The sequence below is a fragment of the Bidens hawaiensis genome, unplaced genomic scaffold (genome assembly GCF_021521415.1).
Source record: "Bidens hawaiensis isolate Kalapana, Puna unplaced genomic scaffold, B.hawaiensis_p1.1 tig00045333_1, whole genome shotgun sequence".
In the NCBI taxonomy this organism is placed as follows: Eukaryota; Viridiplantae; Streptophyta; class Magnoliopsida; order Asterales; family Asteraceae; genus Bidens; species Bidens hawaiensis.
In genome coordinates this window covers 109,109-120,449 of record NW_027505934.1, presented here as the reverse complement: position 1 = coordinate 120,449, position 11,341 = coordinate 109,109, and the positions used below count along the sequence as shown (strand labels likewise).

General features: G+C 33.6%; 1 protein-coding gene across 1 annotated transcript; it reads right to left on the bottom strand.

Moving 5' to 3' along the window:
- Positions 1-312: 312 nt before the first annotated feature.
- LOC143616019 (uncharacterized) lies at positions 313-5,864 on the bottom strand. The gene is made up of 16 exons (XM_077088986.1): positions 5,620-5,864; positions 5,015-5,109; positions 3,246-3,345; positions 2,822-2,926; positions 2,589-2,751; positions 2,369-2,489; positions 2,212-2,274; positions 2,034-2,114; positions 1,857-1,951; positions 1,623-1,773; positions 1,459-1,545; positions 1,238-1,357; positions 1,032-1,160; positions 785-882; positions 570-693; positions 313-471 (listed from the first exon to the last, which is right to left on the bottom strand). The coding sequence occupies exons 1-16, from the start codon at positions 5,780-5,782 to the stop codon at positions 328-330; spliced, it is 1,839 nt and encodes a 612-aa protein (XP_076945101.1). The 5' UTR covers positions 5,783-5,864; the 3' UTR covers positions 313-327.
- Positions 5,865-11,341: the final 5,477 nt, after the last annotated feature.

The window sequence follows — 11,341 nt, the reverse complement described above, 5'->3', positions numbered from 1 at the left end:
TACTTCAATAATAATTTATCAAATGGGAACCTTAAAAAACTTGTGCAATCAAATTTGATGCCTTTTAGAACTTCTATTTAGAACCAAGTACCAAATTTTCATTAGTCATTATAACTATCTCATCAGCAAGTTGAATAACATGCATTAACACGGCTCTTTAAGTTATGCAAAAAAAAAAGTTATTTTTTCAAGTACGACAATGTTTCTGCAAGGGCAACAGTTATTCCAAAAATATCTCTATATTATATCCTTAATAATTATATAAATTATGCAATTCATTCATCCACAAACAGATAAACAAAATACCATATTGAAATGATAACATGGTTATGTAAGGTATATATAGAGTGTGATTTCACTTACAGCAGCAGGTGATCCATAAGTTCGATGATCTTCAGAAACAATACTAAGGGAAGATATATTGACAATCGGCAACTGAAGTCGGGAAATATTGTATGTTTTTCCTGTTTTCTACATCAAATATAACAATAAAACAAAAAAAATATTAAGCTGTGGATAAACTGCTAAATGGTAAAAACTAAGAACACAAATCAATCAACAATGCTAACCTGTAAAATCAGGAAAAAATCCTTCATAAATAACTCCTGCATTGCCATCGATTGATGGCTACAAGCCAAAATTTCCAACATATGTTTCATGGCCACATCAAACCTTCCAAGAAAAGCATACCACCTGTAAAGGTGTTATTAAAAACTTTAGCTTATTTTACCTAAATTTTAATAAGCACATCGTAATACATCTTTGCAGATCCTTTAGAACTCACTTTCCTATCTGGAAATGAACATGATCATGAATATGGCTCCATGTTGTTCCTTTGAACACAGACAGCGCATTTCTGTATGCACGAATCGCATGTTTTATCTGATTTAAGAAGGTGTTTGTTAGAAAAAACGAAGAATGAAACTTATGCTTATGTGGTCTTACCAAGTGTGCTACGCATAATAAAAACATTATACAGTATATGAAAATAAACTATTAACTAAGAATTGTAATTCATTGAAATAAATTACCTGATCACACTTCTTGTACAGGTCACCAGAAAGAATGAGATGAAATCCATACTTCCTTAACATGGATGGTTTGGCTAGAAGGTAGCAGTAAGATGCTTGCTCAAGCATTACAGCTGTATGAAGCGGTTCCTGAACAAAAATGCCCCTTTTACTGTAAAAAATACCACGTATATAACATGTATCCATAAAAGAGAAGTGACCATTACCTCACCAGAGATACGAAAGTAAACACCAGCAGCATCTTTATACTGACCACTAGTCTTCAACATTTCAACCCACCAAAGACCACAACGAGTGGCATTTCCCTTGCCTGATGTCCCAATTCTCTGAATAAGAGTACACTTTGTAAATATTTAATAAATGCATCTAAATAAGTGATGCAACAACAAATTAACAAAATATGTTTGTAAAGAAGTCATAGACGCACTAAATACGTGCTAAATGCATTTTCCATGCAATACTCGGCATCTTTTTTTGACTGATTCAACATGAAGTATGTCAATCCCATCATTTCCTGCAAGAAACGAAGGATTAAGGCATGCAAACAACTGTAGTCTAATGTTAATGCATGAACGTTTGCTTAACAGTTACCTGTACACCAGCATATCGTTTCCATGCTTTGTCAAGCTTGTAATCAGTAGATAACAGGCGGTAATTTGATAAAGCGAGTTCATAATCTCGTAACATGAATGCATAATCACCCAAAACCCTTATTTGAGATTCAATGGAATTAAAAGTGTACCTTCAAACATCATTAGAAAAGGTATATTAGAACAGGAGTTTTAGACTGTTTAAGGAAAAAGGTAGAACACACGCCAAACATACATGCCAACACTTTGAACCTCTGGAGTATCCTCTTTCCCTTTTCTCCACCATAAATTTTTTATTTGGTTTCTAAAACCTTTTCTTGTTGCAGAGACCTATAACAACAGCATACAAAGTAAGATGATCTGATATTCAAAGTTAAGAATGAAACTAATTGTGTGTAGAAATACATATAACCTGCTGATTTAAAACACGAATTCTTTGCTCCATGTTAGGAATTATATCTTTGGATGATAGATCACGAACAAAAACCTTCAACTGGTGCAGTTGATATGAAGTTAGAGAGAGTTCATATAACAATTAAAAATAGTAATAAACCATAAACGAAACAGGTAGTATTTAAAAATAAAAAAACCTCATCCATATCCTCGTTGTTAAGTAGACAACCAAGATGTTGACCAGGTAAAGTATTTGACACCTGCCAAAGAACGCAACACATTCATAATCCCTAATAATTCCAAACTCATCTATGAGAACATGTAAACAAATTGCATGATTAGAAATGCTCTTACATAAGGATCCCATGGATTTGGTTTATGGTCAACTAATTGACCTTGGGAGGAGTTAATGCAAAGTAAACGGCACTCGTTTGACCCAAATGTATTTCTCATTTCCGCCAATATCTTAGTTGCTCTGAATCACATGCAATTTAAAAAAAACAGCAAATCTTATGATTTGATAGATGCATTAGTAAACATGCAACCCAATACTGGCATTAGAGACTGAGGATACCTCTCTGGGGATCCATCTTGGTTATCATGGACCAAAATATAATATTTTGGAATCTTTGGATCCATTGCACCATCATTAAAAAGTGGGGGCAACTGGTTTGTGTTAAAAAGATCCCTGAACTTGCTGATAGGGTCCTCATCATTTGATGAAACAACCAAAAGGCCTGTGCATTCATTATAAGTTAAGCCATATTAAGTATAAACTAAGCTCAAAATTGCATTCTTAAAACTTACCTGCAACAGGATGATCAAAAGCTTCATGATCTGAGAAGGATACACTGCGTACAAGCTCTTTATTGAAATATTGAAACCATGTTGGTACAAACTCAGGTTCAGAAGCTGCAAAGATAAGTAAATAAATAATTCAACAAAAAATAACAAGTACAACCTCTTAACTAAAGTTGTTCAACGTGACAATCTAGTTTAGTTCCTTGCATTTTAGCATTAATAAGCATTTTTTTGCCTTTTAGCAAATTTTCCTTCTTGTATGTAACAACAATTACCAACTCTAAAAGATTTCCTGTTTCTTACATATTATAAACAAGTTCATAAGACTAATTTTAATATGCAACAACTGAACAGAAGAATCACTTTTGAAAAAAAAATAGGAGCTCAGTACAATTTCACATGGTTTAATTAGAACAGTGAAAGAACTTACAGGTGGACATAGTTTCAATAGGTGATGGATCTAAGTACAAATCAGAATCTTCATTGTTTCCTGCATCAGCAATAACCTGTTCTAACCACTCCTTTGTAACCTACTTGAATTAAAAAAAAATCTAAGGGAGGGCTGTTTGAAGGTTAACCAAATAAGCTACAAATGCGATGCATTTAAATATCAACATTTGCAAACATACAAAGGATATATCTTTCAAACCATTATGCATTAATTTAGCTTTCTGCAGCTCCATGTGAGCGTGCGCATATATGTTAAAAGAACTAGATCGGTGTGGTATTACTATTTTGAAGTTTTCAAGAGTTGGTGTATTTGGTTGTGTATCCTAGCTCTTTAAATTATAGCATGTTGTACCACTATTAAACCTAAAGTTGAGGTTACAATGCTTTGACTTATTTCCCCAACCACAGCCATAGGAAATATAATGATTTATATCTAGTCTAGAGGTGTAAAACTGTATATATGATGACACCAACATTCTATGAGTTTTGAGCCACTTATTGATCTCCCTTGATTTCATCACTGGTTTACCAAAATCCAAAGGGTATGAGGTGGTTCTAGCATTGATAAAGAAAGTGACACTGATCCCTTAATGGACCAATCAACAGGCCTAAAAAAATGAAATGTATACACTGTAAAGAGATATTAAGAATGTGAGGAAGTTATTATGATTCAGGATAGAGAAGGAATAATATATGTAAATATGTGTAACCTTTACATATAACCTTACAAACTTCTTCAGTCCATTAAAAATGAAAGTTGGTCAGTATAATTTCTCCATACTGAAGACATCATAATTTTGTTAACCTTTTGGATTGTTTCTCTTAACTGTGATATTTACTATCAACATTGGATGCACTGTGCACTGTGACTTCATAATTATGGATTGTAAACCTTGTGTTCTAATTTGTGATATTCGCTATCAACATTGGCTGCCTTGTGCATGGGAACTAGCCACTAAAACCTAAGCATATACTCAGTAATCATAAGATGATCTAACAATCGTAATCGATAGAATTAAACCTCTTTTCTTGGCATGTAAGAGCATTGCTCCTAGAATATGATATTATGATGCAACGTTGCAGCATAATACAATACTATTAATATAATCTACCAAAGTCCCTGAGGTTGATGAAGAGTGAGCAAACATGCATGTTAGGTCATTTCATAGCTTTTGTGACTAACAAAAATATCATTCATTAACAATATTAAATAAATTTGATGGAAAAATAAGCTACACCAATGCAAACTTGATAGGTACCATTAATTACTATTTAACAATATTAAATTTGAAGAAACAATAAGCTGCGCATACTTTCCAAGTAGCTATGGGTGTTAGATGGAAGCTTATTTAGACATCACCAAACAAGATTTTACACTTGTTTGATTAGTAGAAGCCGCTTTCAGTTGTCTTGGTAAAATCGTAGTGTAAAAATAATGGTCTGAATCAGAACTAGACTGATTATTTTTATACTATATACTATCATTAGGAACGATATCTACAAACTTCGATTTAAAAAAAAGTACTGTAAATAGGATAGCATTTTTTTAAGACGGATTAGGAGTATTAGCATAATCACATTTCTCATGGTACTACGATGTTTCCTTTGCAGGTTTAATATCAGACAACTAATGATTATTCATGCTTAACTCATCTAAAATATACGTCACTCTAGAAGAGCATTGTAATTTGTAAGTTTGTACCACGGGGTAGGTGAATATTCTGAAAATGCAAACAGATAAATTTATACCTCGATGTTTTGTTGTCGAATATCGGATGCATAGAACATTCGTAACTTGAACTTCTGGAGCCTGTAGGGTTGATCACTCGCTGTACGAACAGGGACTGCAGAAATAAAAAGTATACACTTAGGACACATTATCACCTAGGAGTTGGATCAAATACAAATGAAATTAACATGCTAATTGTGAGAATCAACTAATAAAGTAGAGTAATTATATATACAAGTAGAGTAATGATGTAAATACGTTATAGAGTAATTACGTAATTACTCTACTTTATTCTCACGTTTAGCACGTTAATTTCATTTGTACGTTAACTTTCCCCCTATCACTTAACCTGTTTAATAACAGCTCCTCACAATCACTTGTAAAAACCTAATAAACTAAATTTGTGTAAGTGTGTAACAATAATCACATCAAAACGGATATTCAAGTGAAGTATTAAGATCAATTGAGCTACCTAATTTTAACCTAAGTCCTTAGTTAAGTGGCAAACCCTAGAATTCAACAGAAATGACAGGAAACAATGGATCATTGACGCTCTATGTAACATATCACACTTGATACACAACAAACAATAGATTGAAATTAAAGTGTGAGTGAATGTTATTACCGTCGATATTGTTGAATGCGCAGAACGGAGTGAGCATTTGGACGAAGGAGAGTCCGTTTTTGAGGCAACGTTGTTCGACTAGAGGCGTAGGGAGAACCATGACCACCGGCGTGATCTCGTCCAGTAGCATTTTTTTGAGGGAATAAGACGCCGGATCCGCCATGGAACGAGTCAACTCAGTTACCAGATTCCGGCAGGTGGATAGTGTGATTTTAGTCGTTGAGATTGAGATCGATCGATTGTGGCCAGAGCTCTTTGGCAACGGTGCAGTGCTTCCGCTGTTAGCTAACGATTACATCTCATGGCCCAATTCAATTGTTTTAGCCCATTCACATTTTGTATCACTTATTTCCAAAAGCCCAAACCGGTTCCTTTCTCTTTTTTAACGGTCAACAAACATAGAACGTTTATGTATTTCATACGGGGTGACCCAGTGGCTTAAAAACCACCGTCAGCTATCTCCAGTTCCGGTAAAAACTCACCCACCCGAAGGACCACTATTGGTAAAACCCGGATACCCTCATAATCGAATTGGATATTACAAATACCCCAGTCTTCCTTCATTGAGCGACCAACGCCCCCCCCCCTTCCAAAGTGTTGTAAGTGAGAATTGAACTTGGGTCTCCACTAAGAACTCAAACGCCCAAACCAGTTCCTAACCATGAGTTTCAATATGTTACTATTTTTTTTGTTAACGGCCAACGAATCCTTTAAATGAGTTACTGGCTAAATTCACCACATCGAGATACATTCATTTTTCGATCCGGGGAAACCCTCACCTAAAGCCAACACCCGTGAACACTTGTCAGAAAACACGACAGTACGGCGAGATAGAACTCGTTCAAGTTTTTATTGTACCGGAACGGTTTTGATTTCATTTAGATTAAGTGATTAGGATTTGCGCACCTTTATGTCCAACTATCCAATAGGGGTTAAAATAGGGTGCTTGAGGGACTGAAATAATCGAACCGTATATTGGAATAAGCGATGTAACCGAACTCAATAAATTTAATTGTTTGGTTTTATGTTTTTAATAAAACGTTTTTCCTGAACCAAATTTTGAAGGAAAAAAAAGAACCGAATAGGTTGGAATTGAACCAAATCGAAAAACAGATTTTAAGTCATTAACAAGAAATTGATAAATGGTGTAGCCTAAAAAAAATAAATCCAATCGTGTAATATCAACTAACTATTGATTAACATAAATATACTAGCTTTTAGCCCGCGTGTCACGCGGGCTTATTTAAGTTTTTGTTTTTAATCATTTTGCAATTCTGTCTTCACGGTTCACCGAATGTTCGGTTCTTTGAATGAATAGAAAAACATCTATCTATCTATTTTAAAAACTATAAAACTTAATAGTTATACGTGTTAAACGAACTTGAACTTAAACAGAAGAACAAATTTTAAATCAAACGAACTAAAAATTTAGTTAATGTTTGCTCACTTATTAAATAAACATAAACAAACTTTCTGCTGAAAGGTTCACCAAACATTCTATTCTTTTGCCGGCCATTAGTTCAAAATCTGAATAAAAAAACAATTTCTAAAAACTCATCGTGTTCGTTCATTTATTTAAATGAACAAAATATTTGTTCGTTCATTTATCAAATTAGTATTGATAGTATTGGTAATTTCAGTTGAAACAGTTTAAGTCCGGATACTATCATGCTATCAATAAAGGTTTGATCACGACCCGAACTTTTAAAGTGGAGGCCGAGATAATATCTGGAGTTAACTATTAATCTGAATGTTATCTGGACTGGTATAGCCTCCTGACATTCAAACAACTTATGAAAAAAACCTAATGAATTCCTTACATAAGCATATAATCAAAATGTTTAAGCCAAAAACACCAATAAATTAGATACCGAATAATCATACCTTAAGTAGTAAGCCGACAGGTGATTCGATTCTTCAACCGTACTAAATTAACTGGGTAGTAGTCAAGTAAGCAGCGAATGATGAAAGGAATTCAAGAACACGAATGAAAAGAAAAGTAGGTACCCAGAAAAAAAAACATAGCTTAAAGACTAAGCCGACATTCAAATCAACTCTTTAGCCCATATTCGATTGGTCTCAAAGCATCTGCAACTATGACCATTAATATTTGATGAGGATCAACTAATCAACCACTACAAAAAAACTAAGATTGAAACAACCCAAATCCAAATACCATCAAGAACTTGATTGTAATACAAATAATTAAAATTACTACAAAATACTCACAAAAGCAAGTTGGAACCTGCTTCAAGGTGCAACATCTAAATAAGTGTGAATGTGATATTAACACCAGCTACAAGGATATTCTTACATGAACCTATCACCTTCCTGATATCTAAAAATATCTTGAAATGATTTATGTATCAAAAATAAAAATTAACACCAAATAAATATATCAAAAGCCATTACATGTACTGAAATACAATAAGTTCTCCAGTGTTATAAACCCACCAGCACTGTTATAACAGACCTCCACGTCATCGGAACATAAATAATCAATGCTAAATCTTAAAAAACAAAACAAAACATGAAATTTACTGAAACTCATTAGACGGATCTTTTCCTTAACTTTCCATGAAATCATCTTCTCAACTCTGAGCATAAACACACGAAAGGCCTCTACCAAGCCATGCAGCTGAACCTGCTACAACCTCGGCTGTAATTAAAGAAAATCTATATTTCATGTACAATCAAAAGAAGCATTATGTACAACCAAAGAAGCATTACGACATAAAAAGTTTTACACTGTTATTGTAATAATTTAGCTTTGCAGTCGTATTTAACAAGTTGATAATTTAAAAAATTCATAAAAAACAAAAAAAAATGAGATTTTACGGGAATTTTGGTGGGAAAACGGGCAGATTTTTGTTTTTGTTTTATGTCTAACAGGTCAAATGGGATATACTAAATGATTTAATCAAAAAGAAAACGGGTCAACCGATTAATTGCTTTATACATAAAAGTTTTAGACTGTTATTGTAATAATATAGCTTTGCAAGCGTATTTAATAAGTTGATTATTTATAATATTCAAAAAAAAACAAATAAAAAGTGTTTGTTGGTTGGCCCGACCCAGCCCATTTGACCTGCATGAGAAAATTTTAGCTTTTGAAGTTTTATTGAGACCAAGTCAAATCTTAATTTTTCTTTTTATTTGTAGCTTTGATTTTAACTCATTTTTGTGTCATGGGATCGTATGGCAAAGCATGTATTTAGATTTCAAAGTTTGACTTTGACCCATGTTGACTTTAATGAACAACAAATGTATTTATATTTCAAAGTTTGACTTATGTAGACTTCACTTATGTAGACTTTAATGAATAACAGGTTGCAATCTACCTCACAAAAAAAAAGGGTTAATAACTCTTACAAAATGTAACTTCAAATTGTAAATAAATCTTTAACAAGCATGTCCAGGGTCTGAGACGTTTGAATGAAGGTGATCATCTTCAAGTTTCTCGTCTTCAAGGTTATATGAGCTATATTATAAACAAACTACAAATCAAGCAGATGTATCAATTAATAACCTTTATTTCCCGTTTTAATATAATATTTATATCTCAAACAATCATACCTTCCTAATTTTTAATTAATCCATTTAAGCAAACGCTTAGCGGTTCTTCCATCATCAATAGGGCGAACGTCACTTTTTTCATCTTTTCCATCCCATCCACCACCAACGAACTTAGAAGGTGGACCCAATATAGTGCCTGGTAGAAACTAACAGAGAACTGATCGCAGAGCTTAGTATTTACCTGTGTTGCCAAACATGATTAAAAGATGAATTGGTTGCTAACCCATAAAACAATAAGAATGTCACATTCAATTCGCACAATCTACTCGTGTCATAAATATAGTCCCCACTGGCTCCATTAAAAAGCCTAGCAACCTTTTCATACCGAGGCTGCAAAAATAAAGCTAAAACGATAAGCGGCTCAATAAATACATGTTGCCCTTGTGAATGAAAAATACAGGTACCTTATAATTTCTGCACGATGGACACATGCAAAGTGTAATAATAACTAAAATTAGAGTTATACATATGGACATTTGAGAACCCAAAATGAGCTAAAGTGTGTTGTATCCACATATCCAAAAAATAGAAGCTTTTAGCCATATAAAGTAAGATGCATTTCCATTTAAGGTGTAGACGACAGCCTACAGATCTCTACAACTATATGGTCCTTCATCATTGTTCTTGAATCCCATACACATGCAATCAAGTTACGGGTGTCCATAAAGCCATAAAAATCCATCCGTAACCAAAATAAAAATTGACGGTTTGGTTTAATGTTTTTGTAGAAACCGCACTTACGGTTCGGTTTTGGTTTTGCATGTAATATAAACCGAAAAAACCAAACTGAATGTACGCATTTTTTTTATTCTGAAGTAATTTATAAGAATTTATGGCGGAAAACCAACATGCGTGTTGCGGAAGAAACGAAAGAGCGGGGAGCTAAGGAATTCGTTTGACGACCGAAAAGGCGGAATAGTGGGGTGCTATTGTCTTTGTTGGTGGTTGAAATTAGTGTGTGCATATCAAGGAAGAGTGTGACATGGTGGTAAAAGTACGATCAAATAAGGGTTGCATTTATTTAGTAGAGATTTGCGGATAGGCAGACGGAAGAAGATTCGTCAAAGTAGGAGGCTTTGAATCTTGTCATGTCTAGCAAAGGGAAGAAGAAAACGGTAGAAGCGGGGAGCTTGTTTTTCTTTGTTTTTTTTATATAAATAATCGAAGTTTTATATAATTTACTATAAAACGATTACAATAAAGTGGCAGGCAAACGGGCAACAAGCTGCGCCGCACCCCCCTTTTGAACAGCAAAGCCAATCCTGCTAAAAACGAAGCTTTGAGACCTAGAAGCTGAAGAGGTTCCGTGTACGACGCGCTGAACCCTACTCAAAAATTTCACAGCCTCTGGAGCCAGAAAACCAAATGTATCAAAGGCAAATGGTAGAAAGACAAGAACGGTGTAGTTCTAGGACAGGAAAGAGGGATTGAGTTTGTCGATCATGGTATGGATGTGAAGAAACGGGTCCAACTCAAGATTAAGTGGGAGAATGAAGACGTTAATCTTGAATTTTAAAAGATAAAGATTAAAGGAGTTATAATTCTTGGTGAATTATTTATTGAGTTTTTATATTTAATTAGGAATACTATTAGGTTTATTTTTGTTAATGTATTTGGTTTCCTAGTTGGAGTCTAATTAGGAGTCTTGGTGAACAAGTTAAAGTTTTAGTATAAATAGATGGTTAGGGGTATTGTAATTTGTGTGCTTTATTTTATAATAATAAAAAGAGTCTGAACAAGTTGTTCAATCTTGTGTGTTGTGTGTTCGATCAAGGGGCCTGATTTCCAACATAATATTACTACGTAAAAGTTTATTATAAGTTATATCAATTTACCCCCCTACGTTAAACAACAAGTTTTATGTGATCATATCAAGATTAAAGGCAAGCCGAAACCAGAAAAAAAATAAAAATAAAATAAAAACATTAAAAAGAAATACTACATAAGTTCGCCCCTGGAGCCACGCCTTCTCTTTGAAGATAAATATGTCTTCTTTCGGTTGATATAGAAAACGTGAAAAATGAAACAACGAATCAAAGAATTAAAGTCAAAAAAGAAACAGTGTTATGCTTTTCTTTGTTTTAACTTTTTATTTATTTAATTATTATTATTATTATTATTATTATTATTATTATTATTATTATTA